General features: G+C 42.7%; 1 protein-coding gene across 18 annotated transcripts in view; it reads right to left on the bottom strand.

Moving 5' to 3' along the window:
* Positions 1-24,960, bottom strand: part of PTPRM (protein tyrosine phosphatase receptor type M) — a 792,664-nt gene that overhangs the window by 228,485 nt on the left and 539,219 nt on the right. For 8 of the 18 annotated variants that reach the window (XM_060243981.1, XM_060243978.1, XM_060243979.1 and 5 more), the window contains one exon: positions 6,996-7,025. The exons of the other annotated variants lie outside the window; for them this stretch is intronic. In XM_060243981.1, coding sequence (XP_060099964.1) covers positions 6,996-7,025 — 30 coding nt within the window. The remainder of the gene's footprint in view (positions 1-6,995; positions 7,026-24,960) is intronic. 18 annotated transcript variants of the gene reach the window in all.

Here is a 24,960-nt window from a genome sequence, read left to right as displayed (position 1 = left end):
GATAGATAAAATAAGTTATTAATGATGCAAGAAATATAATTTGTTACCATATGTTACGAAATAAAATTGTTTTAATCCACAAAAAGCTGGTGGATGAAATGCAGGCTCAGATGTCTCACTAACTAGCAAGAGTGAAGTTTTAAAGATTGTGCAAGATCAGCCTGGATCAATACTTGACCTACATTTAACACAAATTACTGAATAAAAGTTAAAGAAAGTTATTAAGACAGTTAAAGAAAGTTATAACAATAAAAATTTAAGAAAAACTGTTCGCAGTTCTTTTTGGATCTTCGTCTCTGTTTTGTTTTTGCTTATTTTGCTTACCAGTAAATGACAGAAGGTGCATTGTAAATGGGGGGGGGGGGGGGTGGAACCCAACTTTGGTGGGTTAAAATCTAATTCGAAACTAATTTGAAACTTAATTTTCATGGTGGTAGATCACCAGCACTTTTGTCTGGAAAAAACAGATCACGACCTGTTCAAAGTTGTACATGCCTGCCCTAGGTGGCTGCCTACATGGCCTACTCCCACCCGCTGGCCATGTCGCTCCTTCTTTTTACATTCAGTTTTCTTTCAAGGTCATCAATTTATTGTCCTGTTTCTTCCTTTCCATGCCCATTATTAAATTTCTTTGCTCCTCTGGTAATGTTCTTCATTATAAACCCCAAGCTACAGTCTCTGTCACATTACTTTATTTTCTGTTTCCTGTTACTAAAATGTTTTGCCTCTTGGTATATATCTGGCTACTTCAAATACTGTGTTTAAATGCATCCTCATATTTTTTTACTGTAAGTGAGATCTAGTCTTTGGAAATAGCATAATGAGGTGGAAAAAGGAGTGTTAACTGAATGGACTGTATCACTTCAGACAGCGATACAGAATATTTTTAATGGCCCTCTATGTAATCCCCTCCTCAGCAAATAAATAGAAAACTATCATAGTAAGCAGCAGACTAGGCTAGAAACTTCCTCCCTGATGTCTTAGTGCTTCCTTTTTAAACATTCCTTTACAAGGGGAAGCATTAAAAAAATCCCAGCATCTTCTAGCTCAGCTTTAAGTGATATGCCATTTACTCTATTCTTTTGGAATTGTCTCCACCACTCTGCTGCCTATTAAAGAGCACATGAACACACATGAACCAAACCACTGGTCCATCAAGGCCAGTATTGTCTACTTACAATGGCAGCAGCTCTCCAATGTCTCACATCACCTACCACCTGATCCTATTAGCTGCAGATTTAACATAGAACCCTCTGGGTGCCAAGTTACAGCTGCCAGATTTGAATTGAGAAATATTTTGAAATTTTGGGGGTGGAGTCTGGGAAGGCAGAGCTTGGGGATGAGAAGGACATCAGAAGGGTATAATGCCAAAGAGTCCACCCTCCCCCCCCAAACCGCCCCCCCCAGCTATTTTCTCCAGGGGAACTGATCATGGTCATCTGGAGATCAACTGTAATACCATGAAATCTCCAGATGCTAGCTGGAGGTTGGCCAAGCAGATGCTCTGCCACTAACTCACAGTCTCTCCCCAAAAACTTCTGTTTTCAAAATGCACCTTTACCATTTCCCACCAAATTCCACTCGTCTTTCTTCTCTTATACATATAGTCCTTCCATTCCCCATTTAGTCTGCTTATTTACAGTCTTCCAAACTATGATTTGGCAGAGCCTGTCCATTTATTTTGTTCTGTGTACAGCAATTAGTTTACTAGCACTACAAACATATGTACAATGAAGAGTAGTAACAGGTTTTGCTAAATTGCTTAAGGTGGTCTTCAGCAAAACCATATGGGACACTGGGGAATCCATTACTGGATCCTCTGATGTATCTGATAAAGCATGCATGCACATGAAAATTTATACCCAGAATTAATTTTTTTCCCATAAAGGTGCCTATGGACTAAAGCAGGGGTGGCCAATGGTAGCTCTCCAGATGTTTTTTGACTACATCTCCCATCAGCCCCAGCCATTGGCCATGCTGGCTGGGGCTGATGGGAGTTGTAGGCAAAAAACATCTGGAGAGCTACCGTTGGCCACCCCTGGACTAAAGTGTTGCTCTTCTGAATCCTCTGATGTATAATTTAGTTGGAAAAAGAGGACCATAGATTGAGGCCACTGTGCTGTGGAAGAATGGATACCCTAAAAAAGGTAAAGGTAGACCCCTGTGCAAGCACCAGTCATTTCCAACTCTGGGGTGATGTTGCATCACGAAATTTTCATGGCAGACTTTTTACAGGGTGGATTGTCATTGCCTTCCCCAGTCATCTACACTTTATCCCCAGCAAGCTGGGTACTCATTTTACTGACCTCAGAAGGATGGAAGGTTGAGTCAACATTGAACTGGCTACCTGAACCCAGCTTCCGCCAGGATCAAACTCAGGTTGTGGGCAGAGAGCTCAGACTGCAGAACTGCAGCTTTACCACTCTGTGCCATGGGGCACCTACTGGGGAATAAAAACAACACAAGGGAAAGGCAGAATGAAGACTTCAACTCCTCGAGCATACCGCTGGATCCATATCATAACATCCATTCGTTGCTTGTTGTATCAAAATTACAAGCTGGGGGATCCAATCATAATAGGGAACTTTTTCTATAAATTGTGAGTTTACAAACAAGCTTCTAAAACATGGATCAGTAGAATTATTTTGAAACTTTCCAAAGAAAAAACAATGTTTTCATTGAAAAGATCTGTTTGTGTATGTGGCCAGTACTTTCAAACATGAAAATCAGAAAAACCATACAAAAACATTAAGTCAAGAAAGCAATGTTTTAAGGAATTAGGTAGGAAAAATTATGGGAAATCATTTCAAGCAGAGATTACTTAATTCCTTTATAGTCCATTGCCTTCTATTGATGTGGTTTTTATCTTTCATCACTTCCTTGCTTCTATTCTTTGAGTTGTCAAGTTTTTCCCTCTAAATGAATCTATGGACTCATAATGGATTTTAAAAAAACTGAATAAGAAAAGAAATGGCCTAATATATCCCATAGCCCATGTTGCTTACAGTGTCCAAGACCAAGTTTAGTATCATCTGGACAGAAGCTATCCAATCCAGAAGCCTACTTAATTTTGAGATAGTACCAGATACTTTCCCATGGCATTATATCAGTGAAGTGAATGTTTTGAAGAGAACAACAGGAAAAAATGATGGGCAACCACTTCAAGGTGAGATGATTTACCTAGCAGAAATATAAAGGAATGCTGACAGATGGCACCTCAGGGAAGATTATTATTAATCTAGTCACAACACCCACCAATAGGACCAATAAAGGAATTTCATCTAAAGAATATTCTGCAGAATTTAAAGGGTATTCAAAAGGATAACAATTTTGAAGTCCAAGCAAAAATATAATCACAAGAGAATCGCTAGCAGTCTAACTGAACAGATTTCACTTTTGAGGCTGGAGAACTGTGTTTTAACATTTGTGAGCCAAAGAGAACTAAAGCATATGAATAAAATTTGAGTTGCTGGATGAACCATTTTAATTTCCCTTATGTATTTCTTTTTTAAACTGCACACTGATTTGTGTACATTCATCTAATTCTTCATGGTTCTGCCCTTGGCACTTGGTTCAATATTTCATTAAATCACCCTGAAAACTAACAGCCCAATCTGTTATGAAATTACAGTCCCTAAGCAACATAAATTACCTACCTAGTTGTGGTTTTACCATGCAACATAACCTGGTCGCTTAAGAAGCACTTCTGCCCATAAAAAATGTAAACAGTGCAGTAATAAAACATTTGCCCCTGATGAACTGCTACAGATCTTTCTAAGGCTGTTCAAATGGACATGGTCACAAAGCTGCTTCAGATGTTGAACCAACATGGATTTTTTTTTTAAAATCACCATTAGATTTTCATTTTGTCATTAAAATACAGTCTCTTTCTTTTCTTCACTTGACACTAACTTTTTCAAGGAAACAGCTGCTCAATACTCTCTTGCTCAATATTCAATGAGGAGTCTCCTAATATATTTAATGTAATTCATAGGCAAAGCAGAATGTAAAAGCTTTCTTTGTTAGGTTATCTGTTTCACTTTTTATTTTACTACAGGAGAGTTTTACATTAGGCTTTCCAATCCCCAGGTCCCAGCGGGGGATCTCCTGGTTTTACAGGCTTCCCCGTGCCCCCAGCCAGCTGGCCGGTGGGGGGGAAGCCCCACCCCCACAGTCACTATGCACCTCTAGAGCTCTGACAGGTTTAGAAACCTTCAAACTGGTCTGTTTTTAAAATGTGTGCCTTTAAAGTTGAGCAGGAAGCAGGAAACATGAAGCGCTTCATGGGGAAGGGTCAGCAGCAGTTTCGTCAGAGCACAGACTCTCCATTTGTTTTGCTTTTGTTTTCAGAGCAACTAAAGTTGTAGAGGAACCAGACCCAGTAAGTGTGTGTGAGGGAGAGAGAGAGAGAGGGAGGGGGCAGGGGATTTCCTGGTTTGGTTTAGAAAGCTTTAGAAAGCAGGGGAGGGGGGGAGGAAAATGTCTACTGGGCACTCTATTATTCCCTATGGAGAACAATTCCCATAAGGAATAATGGGGAATTGATCCGCAGGTATCTGGGGCTCGGGGGGGGGGGTTGTTCTTTGAGGTAGAGGCACCAAATTTGCAGCATAGCATCTGATGCCATTCCTCAAAACACCCTCCAAGTTTCAAAAGGATTGGACCGGGGGAGCAATTCTATGAACCCCCAAAGAAGGTGCCCCTATCCTTCATTATTTCTAATGGAGGGAAGGCACTGTAAAGATGTTCAGTCCCTTTCAATGTGATGACCAGAACTCCCTTTGGAGTTCAATTGTACTTGTTCCAACCTTGCTCATGACTCCACCCCCAATTTCTCCTGGCTCCACCCTCAAAGTCCCCAGATATTTCTTGAATTGGACTTGGCAACCCTATTTTACATATAGATACCCTCATCACATCACAACTATTTTGGGTTGTACACATGTTATTGACTCTGTTAATAAGAGAGATTTGGGCCAAGAAGAATCTTTACTTTTAGTTACTTATTGCATTAAGAAATTTATTTTAAATATTGGAGTAATCTCTTTGACTCTATATACAGGGTTGGCAACCTGTTCTCCCAGAATTACTACTGATCTCCAGATTAGGGATCAGTCTTCTGGAGGAAAAAGAAACTAAGGAGGGCAATCCCTAAGGAATCACATCCCCACTGAGCTCCCTCCCTCCCCAGATACTACTCCAGGAATTTGCCAGTTCTTGTTTGGGAAATTTCCTGAATATTGGGGAGGGGGCAGTCTGAGAATAGAAGGGTACTCAGCCAGGGATATGATACTACAGAGTCCACTCTCTAAAGCTGTCTTTTTTCAAAGCTTGTGTTTGCACAGCCCTGATGCTGCACACAACCACAACTTTGAAGATACACACAGTGGCATGGATCAGTGTAGCTACAGCAGCCTGCTCTGAAAGACACATGCAAGAAGCCCATTATGTTAAATTCCCTGACACCTGCAATACTCATTATAGAACAGCTTACTACAATAAAAAAATCAGCCCTGAAATATTGCACTGACAGAGCTGTCTCCTGAGTGGCTTCAAGGCCTTTGCAGAGATGCCTAGCCAACTCAGCTCTTGCTCCCATCCAAACCTGACCTCAATTTCTTCTAGGTTTGCTGGTCCTTAGATCCTGCTAGCTCAAAACGAGATGCCCAGGACAGATATGGTAGAACTCAGCACCATATCTGCTAGCTTACTGAAGGTATGAAAAAACAACAAAAATAACTGAAGTGGGAAAATGGCTGTGCTCATTTTTTCTAGTAAAAAGGTAAAAGTAGTCCCCTGTGCAGTATTCCCCCACAATTTATAGGTGCAGTGTCAACCTGTGCAATCAAAAATTTGATCTATGTAACACTTCCACCACATTTTAAGAATGGAGGATCAATCTAACCCACACTGATTTTTTAAAATGAAAATGGAGAGCTTCATGCTCAGTATCAAGGCACAAACAAAATGTGAGATAACTTCACATTTTTTTCAAATGGAAATACCCCAAAGATCTGCTTCCTCTAGCCTTATTCACTGTTATATTCTTTCAGCCCATGGAAGCATCATGTAAACATTACAAAGCTTTGATAGACTGGACCAGCAGTCCATCTAGTCCACCATAATGCTTCCCCTGTGGCTGGCCGGACGCTCTGGGCAGCTTACACACATGGCAATATGGCAACAACTCTTCCTTGAGTATACAGGATCCTCTACCCATTATCTATATGCTTACTGGTGCAATTATTACTCATTCACTGACATTAGCAGTAAAAAAAGTACAGAACAGGTAAAAAAATATATGGTCTGCCTTTTATTTAAAACTATTTATGCTTCTAAAAACAAACATAAAAAATAAAGAACTTCAAACTTGCCTTTCTGGAACCAAGCAGAGAACAAAGCCTAGTTATTTTGTTCATCTCATTCTCTGGGATCAACATGGCAACAATTCCATAATATTCCATTCAATGACATTTAAGCAATATATTTATTAATGAATGGGATTAAAATGTGTGCAGCAATGGATTTATGGTAAATGGTTGCACATGTACAGACATCACCAGATTTTCAATGAGAACAAAAAACAAAACTAAACAAAAAAAGTTATAATGCAATCCTGTGCAAACTCATTTGGCAGCAAGCCCTCCTGAATTTAGTGGAACTTACTTCTGAGCAAACATAAGATATGTTTGTACGTCTTTTGAGTTAAAGATACCCTAGATTAATCTTTCAGAATATTTATTAATGAAGTTGACCCTCCCACCATTTCAATGACAAAAAAACATCATAACAGTCAAACACACAGTACGTGGCAAAAGACACCTTAAGGAAAAGTAAGTTTGGATATAATGGCATGAAGTTGTTTTGTTTCATATGAAGCTGAAAAGTGTTTTGAATTTTAGAAAAGAAATTGCATCATATTAGTATTCACTACTCATGCACAGAACAACATGGCAGAAAGCATGTCTCTGATGATGCACAAATAAGTTACTTACAGGTAATAAGTGTAGGAGTGATAGCTTCTTCTGCCATGATGGTGGGAGGATTTAGGCAGTGGAGGAAAAGATGAAATGGAAGGAAAGAAAAGCCAAATATTAATGTATGAAAAAATCAAGATGAGATTAGAATTGGAGAAACAAATGAAAAAGGTAGCAAGAATGCATTTCAGAAACATCATGCAACACATCTGGAACAGACAGATGACATATCCACTCTTCACAACAGCTTAAGCAGAAAACTAATTTCTCACTGAGATTTTAAATACATCTACCATGCACTTGATATCCATGACTAACAAAGGTATGTATTATATAATCTATAATACATAATATACAGACACATGTTAATTCATAAACCATGCATTGGTTTTATGTTGTTGAATCAGAAAGTTCAGAAATCATGCAGTCTCTGAAACATCACTACGGAATTTGGAACAATGAAGTCTCATACAGTACAATCCTCAACCCAGTTGTATCCTTGTAAGCACACTGACAGTAGACTTAGAAAGGTATAACTTTGCTTAGGATAGTACTGCTAATGTTCCCAGAGCTTTTTTTTTTTTTGCCAGCGTACTGCGGATTGTTCCATTTTGGAGACCTTGCTAAAATCTTTAGTTCATATAAGTTATCTATACTACAATTCAATATACTTCGGTTTTTATCCTATCATTTCTGATGGAAATGTGAGCCATCATGGAGGAAGGCTTCAGATATAGCTTAGTAGAGTAGAAACACGCAAACCAGCTCCTTTTGCTTAGTATCAGAGGTGGTAAGAAAACTCAAGAATGTGAATCTTATGCCTGGCTGAATTTGAAATGTAACAGAAAAGTAAATTTTCTACACAGCCAAATATGTACTTAATTGTAAATTTTTGCAAGTTTTTGTTGCTCAGAATAGGGCAAAATAACATACTTTTCCTGTTATCCTCAACAGACTTGCTTCAATTCTTCTGAATTGGTAAAAAAGATAACTACAGCTTCATACAGGATAAGGCAAGTAGAGTAATATACAACAGTTGCGTCTTCCACAGTTCTACTATGCTTTACCCAAAGTAAATGGATAAACTACAACAGGGATCCAATGTTCTCCCCCTACTTGCAAGTTCATATTTGGAATCAATAAAGAAGATAGGTATCTCATATGTTTGTGGTATTTGAAGCATACTACCTCCGCCCTCCATTCTCAGTTCCTTCTCTGGAGTGGCATCAGGAGAAAAAATAAATTTTAAAATGGCTGTTGGGCCTATGGTATTTGTCACTTCCAGGAAATCATGGAAGTTATGTCATGTTCCTCTAGGAATTACTTAAACCACAAAGGTCTCAGTGATTCCTAGAGAGGAATGACATCTCTTTTGGGATTCCTCTTAGTGATGTCATGCCAACATTATTGTCTGCTACCCAATCTACCCACCCCCCAGTTTCCTGTTGGTTCTAAGTGGGCAACCCTACTTCAATATAATCAAATGTGCTTCTGTTCTAACTATAACATCCTTCTTTGTAAGGAAAGTGGGGGGAGCCCTACAGGAAATAGTTGCTTATATAAAAAGAGAATTTTTCCTTAAAATTCTAAATTCTCATTAAATCAGAATGGAGCTTAATCATGTCTTTTCTTCATTCAGTTGAAGCAGACTAAAATAACACTTCAGTAGCAATAAGGTGAAAGATGGAAATAAGCACTATAGGTACTTGTAATCTTCACAGCACAGTACCTTTGACTATGGCACCCCCACACCCCTATATAAATAGGCCTTACAAAGGATTACCACTCATGTTAACTTGCCTCCAGCTACATGCTGCAGGCATCCCTTTGAAAATGAGGCTTTCATCAAATTTTCTCTCTCATCTTCTTTGCCTGTAGAAGTGTTTGCCAGTTTTTAGTCCTATTTTTCTGACGCTAACAGTATTGTATAAACACAAGAAGCTTCGTGCTTAATATTTAATCACATGTGGCATATTTGCTAAATGCACACCTGTTAAAATTCTGTTTAGAGGGAGAATGCAATATGTTGTTTCACTAGGAAAGCTGTAGCTCTGTATGCTTTTGCATTTTTGAATCATGCAAAAGAACAGCAACGACCCCCCACTCCCAAGAACCACAAAGCAGAGCTTGAATAAAGAACACACTGATGCATCCTATGGAAATAACTACAGTGAGAACAAGATGACAGCATGTGTTAAATAAATGTAATGGTATAGTGAATTACTCACTACTTATTTAAAATCTCATGACACAGCAGTTCCTATGACTTATAATATGTTGTAAAAACAGCAATAGAGTGTAATTTTTATAAATGTTCCCATACTTCTAGAATTTGTATAATAATTTGAGGATAAAATATAATTCATCAGTGCAAGAATGTTAAGAGCTGGGGAGCAAACTTCTACCAAAAGTTCATTGAGATGAATCATTCTATATTCAAATAGTTGCAGAGTAAGGTGCTTTAATTTCAGCAAATGCATCAAATTACATTTTGATGCAATGGAAGAAAAATGAAGGGAAAGATCCTCGATATGTTTTCATATCAAGTTTTTATAGAAACAAATCATAAGCTTTTATCTATCAGAAATCTTGACAATTAGATGTTGCAGTTCTTAATGTCCAATTACAGACTATGAAACTCAAGAAGAAAATACTGCTTTCAACATGATTAATTTAAGACCCAGCATCACAGCCTACAAGAAACATTAAACCACTCAGAAATGCACTACTTCACAACACATCTTAAACTGGACTGAGATTTGCAAATTGCAGCTTTAGACAGCAATGCTGAAAATTCATTAGGACCTATGAATTCACATGCTAAGAGAATGTGACTTAGTGTGCATTATAGGACCATTTAGAATATTTAACCATCAGAAATTCAGCTGAGTGATATTGGCTACTGATGTTAAAATGGGCAAATTGCCAGTATCATGAAAAACCACAGGTCATGTGGGAGGAGTCTACCTCACAGAGGAACAATGTTGGAAAAAACTGCACAGACTCCTCCTTTGTGGTCTGGATTTCTCACGGTATCTCAGTGGTTCGCATGGCATTGGCTAAACAGCCGTCTAACTCATTCTGCAATTTGCAGCGTGCTCTTAGACTTAAAAAACCTCCCCAAAATCATTTGGCTCTACATTTTTAGATGGATGAGGACCAATAAACATAACTTTAATGTGGATAAGACTGTGGAGTTACTCAGCCAGTCAGCCAGTTCTGGAAAGGGTTGCACTTTCATATGTGGGCTGTTGGATCCTAGCCTACGACTAGAGGCTCAAGTCTCATTTATAGCATCTAGCACCTTTTATCAGGTTTAAATTTTCTCTGAAAAGTATTACCCTGATATGGTGGTTAATGCTCTTATCATATTCCAGGTTAGATTATTGTAATGTGCTCTACACTGGACTGTTTTTGAAAACTGTCTGGAAACTTCAGCTGCGCCATAGGGATTGCTGAAAAATTTGTGCAGCACTGGCTGTTGAACTGTTTCTGGGCACAAATCAAGGGCTCCAGAATAACTAAGACTGCCCTATGCTCCTGTACCATTTGTTCCATTCCAAATTGAGGGTTCTCATTCCTATTATTTATAAGAAAAAAATGATTGTTAACTTTAGGCACAGAACTACTCGTAGCCCATGAAGCTGGACTCTAAGCAATTATTAACAAGATATAAAACATTAAAACCTGTGAGGTATGTGAGGCTGAGAGAGCTCTGACAGAAACTGCTGTTGAGTAGAACAGCTCTGAGAGAGTTATTACTGATCCAAGATCACTCAAGATCAGTTGCATGTGGAGGAGTGGGGAATTAAATCCGGTTCTCCCAGATAAGAGTCCATGCACTTAACCATTATACCAAGAAATGGGGTTGTGAGGGAGAATGGCTTTTGAGGAGCAGAAGTGGAGCTGGGGATGTAATAGAGGAGGAAACCCAGCAAAGGGGCTGTTGGATGTGGCAGCAGCTGGAGGGAAGAAACAGATAACCAAGAAGAAGAGAGGAAGCAGTGGGCTGGATGAAGAGGGCTGAAAAGGAGAGTGTCAGACTGAGGCCAAACCTGGTAAACTAGAAGGTCCATGATGGAACCAGGAGATACTGGTGCAAGTACCCTCAGCCTCTGTCAGCTGGGACAGATCATAAAGTAAAGTGGACCAGGCAAAGAACAATTTGTATGTCTCAGAAATAGTTATGTGAAATATTTCAACCATTAGGGTGGTTCTACAATGAGACACACTGCACAATCAAGTCATCCCTGTTCTGTCACTAACAACTTGAACTGTTACTATGGATAGATTGCTCATCTGGAGATGAAATCTTGATTTCCTCTATCCACACAAGGATTATTACATAACAACAGAAAGAGAAATGGTGCCAATGTACAAAAGTGTTACCTTTAATGATGTAATAATGCCAATTTCAATGTTAAAAAATGGTGGTAGTGATAATGGATTGAAGACTGACAACTGGAACTATGCTTTTCAACATGCACCAATACACCATTCCAAGAACATGGTAAAACCGCAACACAGACCATCCATACAGCAAAAGATTGTACTTCTTATTTGCCCAAAATAAAAAAACAACAACAATGAATAATAACCTCCTAGAAAATATAAGATCATAACAAGAAAATAACAAGAGAATGGTGGACCGATGACAACATCATTTGAAACTACCACTATAACTATATGCACGAATCATAGTAGTTGACTAGGGAGAGTAATCCACAGTTCCTTTTAGAAACTGGGGAGTCACTGTTAATTGCTCCAGTAATTAAGAACTTGCAGATCACTTTGGAAGGTCTGTAACATGGCTCCATCTTATACCACTGTGCTTAACTCTTGGGAGGTATGATGCTTGCATGGGAAAGAACTGCATTGGGAGCATCTTACTCAGACTTGCATGGCTGATATAATTGCAGGTGTGCCAGAAAGATGGTGTTCCAATGGCTTCCATACCAAGAATATGAAAAAAACAGCCATCATTCCTTCCACTTGAAAGAAGCCTTTCAAAGACAGGTTGCTTACCTGTAACTGTAGATCTTCGAGTGGTCATCTGTGCATTCACACTCATGGGATAGTGCGCCGATCCCCGAATCGGTACCTGAAAAAGCCCAGGATTTTTCCGCGCTCGGCGCCAATGGGCATGCGCAGGCGTCCCAGTGTGCATGCTCACCGGCGCCAGCGCAGGGATCCCGCCAGTTCCTTCCTGACTGCTGGAAGCTCCTTACTGGAGGGAGACCATCAGCAGTGGGGAAGGAGGGCGGGTAGTGTGAATGCACAGATGACCACTCGAAGATCTACAGTTACAGGTAAGCAACCTGTCTATCTTCTTCGTGGTCTCTGTGCTTCACACTCATGGGAGATTAGCAAGCAAAGCATACCTGGAGGCGGGAAGACGGGCAACCTGAAGAAACAGCTTGCAGCACCGCAGCTCCCAACCGAGTCCTCTGCTGAGCATGCACGTCCAGCGCGTAGTGCTTCATGAAGGCATGCGGAGAAGACCAAGTAGCCGCCTTGCAGACATCGGAAAGGGACACACCTTTCAGGAATGCCACCGACATGGCCATCGCTCTTGTGGAGTGTCCACAAACAGGTCCAGGTAAAGGCTTCTTCGCCAACAAATAACAAAGTTTGATCGTCTCAGTAAGCCACTTGGAAAGTCTTTGAGATGAAATTTTGGACCCTAACTTGGGGGCAGAATAGGAGACAAACAGCTGGTTGTCCTTACGAAAACCCCGTGAACGATTCAAATAAAACAGGAGGACACGCTTAACGTCTAATGCGTGCAACCTGCGTTCCTCATCCGAGGAAGGGCTAGGGTAAAACGTGGGTAACCAAACTTCTAAATTGAGGTGGAACTGGGAAACCACCTTAGAGAGAAAAGTGATGTCTGGAGCTAAAGAGACCCCAGCTTCCCTAAAGGCAAGGTAGGGGTAATCACAACGCATCGCCGTGAGCTCCCCCGCACGACGTGCTGAAGTGATGGCAACTAAAAATGCAGTCTTCCAAGACAAAAGTTGTAGGGAGCACGTTGCCATAGGTTCAAAGGGATGACGAGACAACTTGTCCAGAACCAAAGTCAAGTTCCACAACTGTGGAGGGGATCTAGAAGGGGGGTGAAGACGGAACAGCCCCTTCATGAACCTTTTGGAATGAGGGTGAGCGAAAACAGAGTAACCCTCCACTGAACCATGGAAAGCAGAAATAGCTGCCAAATAAACCTTGATGGAGGAGAATACCAGCCCCTCATCCACCAAAGCCAAAAGAAACTCAAAAATTGACGAAAGCCCGACGGAGTCAGGCGGCAGAGGGGAGTCAGCCACAAAGTTAGTAAACTTCTTCCACTTCCTCTCGTAAGAGGCACGGGTGGAAGGCTTCCTGCTGCTTAGGAGGACTTGCTGGACCTTGGTGGAAAAACTTAGTGGTCGATGAACCAAGCTGTCAGCTTCAGGTGTGGCACGTTGTGGTGGAGTACGTGCCCGCCCTGGGCCGACAACAGGTCCGGTTCTGCCGGGAACTGGTAAAAGACCCCCCTCGACTGCTGGAGCAGGATCGAGAACCAGTTCTGAAGGGGCCACCAAGGAGTCACCAGGATGCAACTTGGCCTCTCCTGCACTAGCTTGTGGACTACCCTTGTCAGCAGAGGTAGGGGTGGGAACATGTAAAGGAACCAGCCCCTCCACGGAAGTAGGAGTCCGTCTCCCAGCGAGGCTGGATCCGCACCTCCCCTGGCACAGAACAAGGGGCACTTCTTGTTCTCCGCTGTGGCAAAAACATCTAGCTGTGGGTACCCCCATAGTTGGAACACCGGCTCTAGGAACCGCCATTGCAGTTCCCATTCGTGTGGAGAAGCTCCACCCCTGCTGAGAAAGTCTGCCTGTACGTTGAGGACCCCCGGCAGATGTGTTGCCTTCACAAAAATGTCCCACTGGAGGCACTCCGTCCAGAGATCCATCGCCAGCGAGCATAGCCTGCGAGACACTGTCCCCCCCTGTCTGTTTATATAGCAGAGGGCAGTGGTATTGTCCGTAAGCAGTGCCACAGTCCTCCCCGCTAACAGTGGACGAAAGGAGCGAAGGGCAAAGTGAACCGCCAGCAGTTCTAGGTAATTTATATGGCACCGAGTCAGTTTTGGTGGCCATTGACCTCCCACACATAGATCTTCCAGGTGAGCTCCCCACCCCCACAGGGAAGCATCGGTTGCGATAGTCACGGTAGGGGTTGGGAGATGGAAGGGAGCCCCTTGGCAGATGTTGCTCTCCGATCCCCACCATTGCAGTGATTGGAGAGTCCCAGGTGGGATGGTGAACCTCTTCCGAGGTGAGTCTATGAGAGGGCGAAAATGGCGCAAGAACCATAGCTGTAGGCCTCTCATTCTTAGTCTTGCGAAACGTAGCACGCTTGTCGTCGCAGCCATCAGCCCCAGCATCCGCTGGAGCTGCTGGGCCGTGCCCCACTGCCGCCTTTGTACCAGATTGATGATGTCCTTTGCTCTCTGCGAAGGAAGGAATGCTCGGTGTTGATCTGTGTCCAGCAGAGCCCCTATGAATTGAACTGTCTTTGACGGAGTAAGATGGGATTTCTCCAGGTTGACCTGCAACCCCAGGGTGTTGAGAAGATGCAGAGTGATGGCAATGTGTGTTGTTAAACTCTCCCTCGACCTTGCCACAAGAAGCCAGTCGTCGATGTATGGGAAGACAACGACTCCCTGAAGACGAAGGTGGGCAGCCACCACACTCATCAGCTTCGTGAACACCTGAGGAGCAGTAGACAGTCCAAACGGCAGGGCCCTGAACTGGAAGTGCCGAGCACCCACTGCAAACCTTAGGAAACGCCTGAACGCAGGGTGAATGCTGACATGAAAGTAGGCATCCTTGAGGTCCAGGGTCGCCATCCAGTCTCCCTGATTGATGAGGGGCAGGATTGTTTGCAGTGTGGCCATTCTGAACTTCTGGTACAGAATAAATTTGTTCAGACTCCAAAGGTCCATGATAGGCCTCAGGCCCCCATCCCGTTTGGGGACCAGAAAGTAGCGGGAGTAGAAGCCTCCTGTCCTGGTCTCCGGTGGAACTACCTCTATGGCTTGTTTCTGGAGGAGGTTGTTCACCTCCGCCAGCAGAGGTGGGGAAGGGGGAGTGGTAACTACAATGGACTGACTCGGGGTCTGAACAAACTCTATTTTGTAGCCCTCTTTTACGATGGACAGAGCCCACCTGTCTGTGGAGATCAACTCCCAGGCAGGCAGGAAAGGGCATAGGCGGATGGATGAGCCAACAGTGGGGGCGACGACGCGTGCTTGCGGGAAGTCAAACCCCCTGCTTCTGGGGACGAGCCCCCTTAGATTTGTTGGACGGTTGGGCCCCGTAACGGTTCCTGCCGTTACCAGAATAGGATGGTCGTTCAGCCTGTGCAGGGCGAGGCCGCCATTGTTCAGGGGAAAACTTTTGGTAGGGCTTCTTGGTCCAGGGCTTAGGCCATTGTTTGGATCTAGAAGCCTTGGGGGTAGATTGGACGCCCATATTTCTTGATGTTTTCACACTTTTGTCGAACTCTTGCAGCGCCGCGTCAGTCGTGGTGCTGAAGAGTCCGTCACCCTCAAAAGGTAGGTCCTCGATGAAGGTTCTTGTGTCTTGGTGGAGTGCCGTTGCCCTGAGCCAAGAGTGGCGCCGAATGCAGACTGCAGAGGTGATGGCTTTGGCCGAAGCTTCCACCATATGTTTTGCTGCAGCCAGTTGTTGTCTGGCTACAGTGAGGCCCTCTTTCTGCAACTTCATTGCAGCAGCCTTCTTATCCTCACTTAGTGAAGAGAGGAAGGGGGAAAGTTGTTCCCACACGGCATACTGGTATCTAGCCATGCAGGCCGCATAGTTAGATACCTTGATGCTGAGTGCCCCCGCTGAATAGACCTTTCGGCCCATTCCTTCAATCTTCCTCCCTTCCTTGTCCGGTGGGGAGGAATGGACCTTCCTAGCCTTTGAGGAGGAGGAGACTACCACTGAATTAGGTCGTGGATGGGTGAATAAAAATTCAGCCTCAGTCTCCTGGACCCTGTACATGTGGTCCAGCCGTTTGGTTGAGACCGGCGTCGATGATGGTCTCTTCCAAGGCTCCTTGACAGCTTGGAGGATCACCTTGGTGACTGGCAGGGCGACCGCAGTGGACGTGTTCCTCTGCATTATATTGAACACGTTGTCGTCCACTACGGGTTCTGGCTGGGTCACAGGCAGCTTGAGGGTGGCAGCAATCCGTTTCACGAGGTCCCCATAATGCTTTAGATCCTCCGACGGCGAAATCGGAAGATCCTCCGCCGTCTAGGAGACCGGTGAAGGTTCCAGGTCTTGGGCTTCACTGTCAGACTCGGACGACGAAGAGACCTGGTGGGCGGAGTGCTCTGAGAGCATCGGGGTCGACTCTCGCGGCGGAGACTGGACCGGTGGCGATGATCTTCGAGGAGCTTCGACCGGGACTAATCATCTGTCTGGGGGAACCGACACCGACGCCTTTCGGGATCGATGCGAGACCCTCGACATTGACGAGAATTCCGATGCTTGTTCCCAATCCTGGTAATCCTCTGGGTACCAGTGGTAGGGTTGGTACCGAGAGTATGGGGGCTGCCATCTGCGTTGCTCCCATGGTGGAATTGGGAAGCATTGAGGTGCATGGAATGGTTCCACTTCCCGCCTGTCTCGGGGCCTGAATGGGACCGAAGGGGCTATCGGTGCCGACACCTCTACCTCCGAGGTCGATTCGCTGGCGGTACGTCGACGCGAACCTGAAGATGAGGAGCGTTGGGTCAGGTCAATCTTGCGCTCCTGCTCCGATGCCGATAGGCGAGACTGGGTCACTGGACTTCGGCGTGGAGCAGCCAGGATCTTCTTCGGCAGTTCGGGGATTGCCAACGTCGATGCCAATGCGCCCACCGACGGGGAAGGAGTGCGGGGTCGCTTCAGCTTCGCTTTCGCCTTCTTAGGAGCTCGGGTCCCCGAGTCCTCTCGGCGCTTTTTAGCAGGCGTATCCACCGAGCCCTCATGGGAACGTTTCGTGGAGCCACGCTCTTCCGGCAACTCAGTGAGAGTCAGTGTCGGAGCAGCATCAGCCGATGCGAGCTCCCGTGCCGGGGTGTCGGTCGATTTCGGTACCGATGACTCCATCGGTCGTTGAGGTCGAAGCGCCGATTCGGTTAACGCCGCCGATAACCGGGCCGCACGGTTCTTTCTCGTCTGCTTCGAGAAGCGGAGACAGTGCAGACAAGCCTCTACTCGGTGCGCCTCTCCCAGGCACAGCAGACACAGCGAGTGGCCGTCCGGAGGGGCGATCTTTTTTCCGCAAGCACGGCAGCGCTTGAAAAACCCCCAGCGACTTTCCATAGAAGGTAGCCGCAAAAAAACTACTCAGAATAGTTTGAGAGAAAACGCGGGGGAAAAGCGAAGACGAAATACCCCGAAGGGCAGTCCGCCAGACAAACAAAGAAATGCTTTTTTTTTTTTTTTTACTAATCTAACTAACTATTAACTAACAACTAACTATCTAAGAACAATAAATGGGCTAATAACGAGAAAAAGGCAAAGCCAAGAATTCTCACCGACCGGGGAACCAGAAAGGAAAACCTCTCAGTGCAGCGGTCAGAAAGGAACTGGCGGGATCCCCGCGCTGGCGCCGGTGAGCATGCGCACTGGGATGCCTGCGCATGCCCATTGGCGCCGAGCACGGAAAAATCCCGGGCTTTTTCAGGTACTGATTCGGGGATCGGCGCAGGCGCACTATCCCATGAGAGTGAAGCACAGAGACCACGAAGAAGATCATATGGTTTCAAACAATAATTTCTATTCTGTAGAAATTCCTCAATAAATTCTATAACTGAAAAGTGGCTAGTTCTCTACTTGATACAGACGCTTTTAAGTAATAAAAGTAGTAGACACTATTAAAGGACAGTAGAAGAAGAGTCTACTTTTGCCAGCTGCCTTTATGCAACTCTGTGATTATTGTCTTCAGAGCTTGGTGAGGGAACATTGGAAGAAGTGCTCTGTCCCATAGGTTATCTTTTTCGATAAGCTTTTGACTGAACAGTGACCAAGAATGACCTTGAGAGTAATACATTCTCAAGTCCAATTTTACATTGCTGCATATTACAAAACTATAGCAAGTTTTATGGTGAGTTAAAACCTCATTCTGATTGTGGGAATGGTTCTGACCAGACTTCAGCAAAGACTTTAGTGACCCAATTAACAGGAATTAAAATTAAATACCATCTCCTCCCTCTGCCAATTCTGGTAGAAGAATGTTGCAGCGGAACAGTTATTATGCTAATATAAACAACTGGGCACTCATCATACAGTATGCAGCTTCTATCTGACCCCTGTTCTGCCATATGTTACCCATATGAACAAGTTATGCTTTGATGTGTATCCTACACTGCCAACTATCACGCTAGTTAACCTCACAAAGACCTGTTACACTCTGAAGTCCTGTGGAAACTGCGCAACCTCACACATTGGCATGTAATTTATCCAAGACATAACATGACCCAGCTTGTGTCTTGCAAGACTGAACTGTTTCATATGACATTTAACAACTAAGGGGAGACAACTGCGACGCCTAAGGACTGATAATATCGTTTGACACCACTGCACCAGCATTATGAGTGCCATGACCACCAAAAATTAGTCAAGTTTTATAATTTTAAGAGCCCCGTGGTGCAGAGTGGTAAAGCTGCAGTACTGCAGTCGGAGCCCTCTGCTCACGATCCGAGTTTAATCTCAGCGGAAGCTGGTTCAGGTAGCCGGCTCCAGGTTGACTCAGCCTTCCATCCTTCCGAGGTCAGTAAAATGAGTACTCAGCTTGCTGGGGGGAAAGTGTAGATGACTGGGGAAGGCAATGGCAAACCACCCCGTAAAAAGTCTGCCATGAAAACGTTGTGAAAATAACGTCACCCCAGAGTTGAAAACGACTGGTGCTTGCACAGGGGACTACCTTTACCTTTTTTTTTTTTTGTAATTTGTTGATTTTATTGAATATTATTGTTTTAATGTTTTATATCCTGTTTTATTGGTTGGTAGTTGCCCTGAGCCTGTATGGGGAGGGTGGGATATAAATCAAATCAAATCAATAAAATGAATGTAGTTCAGTTATTTTCGTAAGAAATTAGAAACCTTGAGTAATCAATTAATACACCCACAAAACTGACACATTTTTGAGAGAGGAAAGGAGCACTGCCAAACTTACTAAAATAGTGAACTAGATCCAAATGTTCAGTTCAATATACACCTAGTTACAGAGAATTGCATGAGAAAAGTGAAATTAAATCCAAAGATTGTCTTTCAGTTTCTCAAGAGTTTCTTGTGCCATTTTTCAGAAGAGTATCAAGAAACATGTGTGTGTGTGGGGGGGGAATGACACCAGGAAATGTGCGGATTCTCTCCCCCCCAAGTATCCCCAAATCCATTTTCTGATTCAGTAAAAAAGTCAAAACATAAAAACATAGGTTGTATCCAGTGTTCCCTCTAAACTGAGTTAGTGTGAGCTAGCTCATAGTTTTTTAGTTCCCCCCCAGCTCACACATTTTTGTCTTAGCTCAGGAAAGATGGCCCCAGAACAAACTAATTAATGCAGCAGCTCACAACTTCAATGCCAGTAGCTTGTGAAGGAGAATTTTTGCTCACAAGACTCCACAGCTTAGATGGAGCATTGGTTGTATCCCACCACTCCATTCAGCAAAGCATTCTTCCAAAGGAAAAGTCTTTGGAAGGTTTCTGTGAAAGATCTATGCCTGCCAACTAAAAACATATCATGCATCTGATGACTCCATAAATAATTTTTTAACATGCCATGTGTCTCTTTTTAGTTTAGAACTAGTTGGGGATAAATTGAGCAACTTTAAATCATATTTGATATTTTTGACATGCTTTTTAAGAGGGTTGCCAGCTCTGGATTGGGAAATACCTGAAGATTGGGGGGGGGGGGGTTAAGCCTGGGGATCCTCGGGATAGCAGAGTTTGGGAAGATGAGAGACCTCAGCAGGATATAATGCCAAAGAGTCATCCACCCTCCGAAGCATGAATTTTCTCCAGGGAAATTGATATTGGCTGAAAACTACTGTGATAGTGGAAGATCTCCAGGTGCCACCAGGAGAACTGTAGCTGGAAGGCAAATAAAAGTTTTAGATTCAGCCTAATTTTTTTTGCACTTGCAAGAGAGAGCAGCTTTTGGAGGCATGTAGTGCTGTAGTAGGAAGGAGGCAGCAGGGAAGTTTTGCCTCCATGGATGAAAATCCTCTTCATAGAAATTGTAGGTGGGGATTTCCGGGTTTTGGTGTCTTGAGCTCAGTGGGGTGCGCGGAGCTCACTCTTGGTGACCCCCCCAAACCGGGGCAGTAGGGGGGGGTACCACAGCTGTGGTAACTCGAGGAAGATTCTGGAGGGGTCTTCCAACAGCAAGATGCTCTACAGGAGTCAGGGGAACAGTGGTGGCTGCTCCCTGTTCCTCCTGTTTGCCCCGATGCTCCACTATTGTGGTCGCCATGATGGTTGTAAGAGATGAATGCCTGACTGCTTTTTTTCTTTAACAAACTTCTACTATATCATATCTCTACCTTAATCACCGAAATGCTATTGAGCAAGTAAGTTTTTCTTGTTACTACTACCAATTAATGGATCTTCTGTTATAATGCCAATTTGGACTGTTAAAAAAAAGGGAAAGAGGAGGATTTCTCCTCCTTTTTTGCCCCCCAAGGAAGGCTTCAAAAAGATAAAGAACAAATTTAAGAACTTTTTATAACTTAAATTGGACTCAACATGGACATTTGAATGGATTTGGCTTACAATTAATCAAGCTATAATGAGTGATGTCTACGGAGATGAGAGAGGTGGAGAAAGATCTGGTGGGAAAGGAGTCAAAAGAAATCAAAATGGAGACATTGTGTGCAGTTACAAAAACGAGGCGGAAATCTAGCTTGAATAAAATTCGTGCAGGAGGAAGTGACGGTGTGGAGATCCCATCACGTTTAATAAAATGGATATATATGCTAAAGGGAGAAAAGGCAGACTACTTCAAGAAGATCGAGTCTTGGAAAACTTTTAAAAAGAAGGGATTATAAACTATTGCTCTTTCTTGTAATTGCTTAATATGGAATTAACAAAAGGGAACTGGTGTGCAGTCTTGAAATGGATTGGGAATGGCAAGCATGATTTTTTAGAGATGTATGATTTTGAAATGGCAAATGAGACTTTTTAGAATCTGAAAGTTTCTTGTTTGTTATTTTTACTTATGGGTTTCATATTTTTCAAACTAGTCAATTTAATAGAGAGGGTTATAGAGATATATGATTTTCCCATGGGTAAGATGAATGAGAGAAAGGAGACCATTTTTATTTAGGGATTCTACTTTTTTCTTATAAAGTTACATGGAACAAGTTAATAGAGAGAGTTAATTCAGAGACTGTTTGATTTTTTATTTAGGTAAAAACAATAAGCATGGGAAATGAGATTGTCACGTTATTGAATTTGTGTGCATTTATTTTTAGAGCAATATGACTCTCCCAAAAGTTTAATGAAGTTAAATATTTAAATATTTAATCTAGACAAATAATTAATTACTTAATCTAGATAAATAAATAATTAATTAATTTGGGTCAATTTACAACAAGGTAGACAACACACATATTTAAAAACTTTAAAGATCTGCTCCTGGTTATTTTTTTTATTTTGCTTTCTTTTTAGCAATAGATTTTGTTAATATTGAAACAAATAAAGTAATATCTGTTAGGTTCTATTTTGGTCCTTTGCTATTTTTATTCTTATTTTTTTTCTCTGTTGGAAATAATTAGGGTAGTGTTAAGGATAAGGAGATTATACTCATCTTCTCTCCTTATGATTATTGTTAGTATGGTTAAAGTTAGTACTTATCCCTAACATAATTAAAATAAACTACTGGATTTTATTTTGTGATTGATTTCTTTGCTTTTCTCGTCTGTGGACATTAAAGATGAATAGTATAGATTTACATTATAAGTAGTAACTAGTAAAATATATAATAAAATAATAAGTGTAGAAAGTAATGGTTGGATTGGGTTAAAATTTAAGACTTGCAGGTAGAAAGAATTTAAGATCAGGTTTGGAAGGTAAAAATGTAACAGCGTTATTTTTTGCTTTTTTCTCCCCCAACTCCCCACCCCCTTTTTTTTGCTTCTGTATCCCTGCAGCCTGCCCCTTTATAGTGAAACTTAATTAAAAATTTAAAAATGGAAATTGTAGGTGGGTTCCAAAGCCATTAATACTACTAAATAATTTAAACCAATATTATTTTGTGAACTATGTGCCACAACTTTATTTGACTGTGGTTATACTGGTATTGCTGACCACACTGGTACTTGGCAACTCTGTATATAAATACAAGCAAGGAAAGTCACTATTTTATAACAAATTGCTCAAGAAAAATTTGTTCTGTAACACACACACAAATGTACAATGGCGTCTCTTTAGACTTGTTGGTATTAGTAGAAGCGTAAACTTCCTCATTTTCAGTTTCAACTGAAAGGGCAAAAGTTTAGTTTCCCCCTTATAAAGGTTATTAACAACAAAGTAATAAGTGAATGACCAAACAGGGTATTCCCATAGCAGATCAAAAAATCAGGAATCTTTGACTGTTTTTAAATTATTGATAACGAGGTATTTGCCTCCCTCATAAAAATGCAGGTTACCAGGCCTTTTTTGTAGAACAGGCCCAGCAGGAACTTATTTGCATATTAGGCCACACCCCTGGTGCCAAGTTTAAAAAAAGCCCTGTAGGTCATTATAAAAATAAGTGCCCCTTTGCAACCATGCAAGATAGAGCAGCACACTTGCAAAATGGCAATTAATGATATAAACCAGCAGTTCTGCCTTGAAAACTCCATCTTTAGTAAGAGGTAATAGAAATACTGACTGACAGAATTATAGTATTCTCCCAAATGTTGCCTACTAGTTCCTAAAAATGCACCAGGAGTGGCCTGTAACACAGAAAGATACTTACCGCAATATTTAGATCAGATAAACTAAACTTTGACATAATAGGATAAATTATGGTCCAGAGAAGCTCCCAAACATCAAAGAAAATACTGAAAACTGTTATTTTGGGACATGTAATTTAATTCCTTCATTATTTGAGACATTGGCTTATTGGTGTATTTCATGCACTCAATGAATAATTGGCCCATGACAGCTCACTCAGTGTCTCTGGCCTCCCTTTGGGTCACGCCCCTGCCCCTACCTACTGCAGGCCTGGAAATGTTGAACAAACACCAAAACAGTCTTTCCTCAGAGACAGACACATCTCCAATGCTTTGTTGTGTCCTCTCTGTCAACCAGTCTCACAGAAAGCATTGCTGGCAACAGACCTCTGCTGCCCCATTAATGGCCCACACAGACAGCCTCCCAGCACACACAGTCTCCAAAGGCCACAGAAATAGCCAGGGAGCTGCCGCCGCATAATATGACTAGGTGGCAAAGCCTGGCCCTGCCGCGAGCATTTCCTCATAGGCCATGGCTGCTGCCTTTTCTGTCACTCCATCCTCCCCTCAGTCTTGCACTTAGTCAGTAAAGGGAGAGCTGTCAGCTGAATAGAATGCAATAGACTCCACCCTCCAAAGCAGTTATTTTCTCCAGAGGGAGAGAGATCTGTTACCTGGAGTTCAGTTGCGATTCCAGGAGATCTTCAGGCTCCACCTGGAGGTAGGCTACCCTAGACCTGGCAGCACCCTTGGGGTGAATTGATGCCACCTGGTTGACATTACTTAACTAGGCCTGGCTGCTTGCTCCTGTTCAGGACAGCCTATGACAGCCAGTGAGACTTAGCAGTTGCCAATTTCAGGTTGGAAAATTCTTGGGAGATTTGAGGGGTGGAGCCTGGAGAGGATGAGTTTAAGGAGGGGTTGGACCTCAGACAGGTCATAGACTCCATCCTCCAAACAAGCCATTTCCTCTCAGGGAACCATTGTCGCCGGTTTCCAGGTGAGGGTTGGAAATCCCTCAGAATTACAACTGCTCTCCAGATGACAGATACCAGCTCCCGTTAAGGTGGGTGGTGGTGGTGAATGCCTTCAACTTGGGTGGATGGGAAGACAAGCAGGGGTAGGGGCACTTGCCCAGAGCCTCTTTCTAGAGCCTGTTATATTTTCCTTCACAATGGACCTCATTCCTAGTAACTTAATGTTTTGTTTAGTTTACACATGAGTTCCCATTTCCTATACTTTCTCCATACAGTTTTTCTGCTTCTGTCATCAATTCCTTTCTTCACCATAGGTCCCATCTAATTCATTCTCAAGGCTCCAGGGACCCTACTGATCTGCTGATAATTTAAATGTACTTGAAGAGGTTTACAAAGCTGCCATTACATTTTACATCTGGAAGTTTTCACCCATAGCAACTAAGATCACTTAAGGTACATAAAACCAATAGGAACTGCAGTGATAAGTGCCACATGTAGGAAAGACACAACTGCAAAGTAAGAAGGTTTCTAATGAAAACATTTCACATTTTCATAGGGATGCTGCAGTGTCAACAATGCCAAGAATAGCTTCTAGAGAGTCTATGTTCTACAGTGTTTCCCCACTATGGTGTGCAGTATGCTTTCCCTCCCTCTCCCTATTACAAAAATGAATATGCCATAAGCTGTCTTTGGCAATACTCCCTCTAAGCTGTGGAGTCTTGTGAGCAAAAATTCTACTTTGTGAGCTACTGGCATTAAAGTTGTGAGCTACTTCATAGTTTGCTCTGGGGCCATTTTTCCTGAGCTAAGACAAAAATCTGTGAGCCAGAGGCTAAAAAACTGTGAGCTAGCTCACACTAACTCAGCTTAGAGCGAACACTGGTCTTCGGCATCATTTAAAATAATGTCATTTGCTTTGTTTTTGTAGGAAAAAACTGTACAGCAAAAGATGGCCTTGAAAAGAATTCAAACAGCAAATCCATTCTTAAACTTCTATCCTATCATATTGTCTGTTTTGAGTGAA

This window comes from Heteronotia binoei, chromosome 7 (genome assembly GCF_032191835.1).
Source record: "Heteronotia binoei isolate CCM8104 ecotype False Entrance Well chromosome 7, APGP_CSIRO_Hbin_v1, whole genome shotgun sequence".
Taxonomy (NCBI): Eukaryota; Metazoa; Chordata; class Lepidosauria; order Squamata; family Gekkonidae; genus Heteronotia; species Heteronotia binoei.
This window is presented reverse-complemented; position numbering and strand designations above follow the sequence as displayed.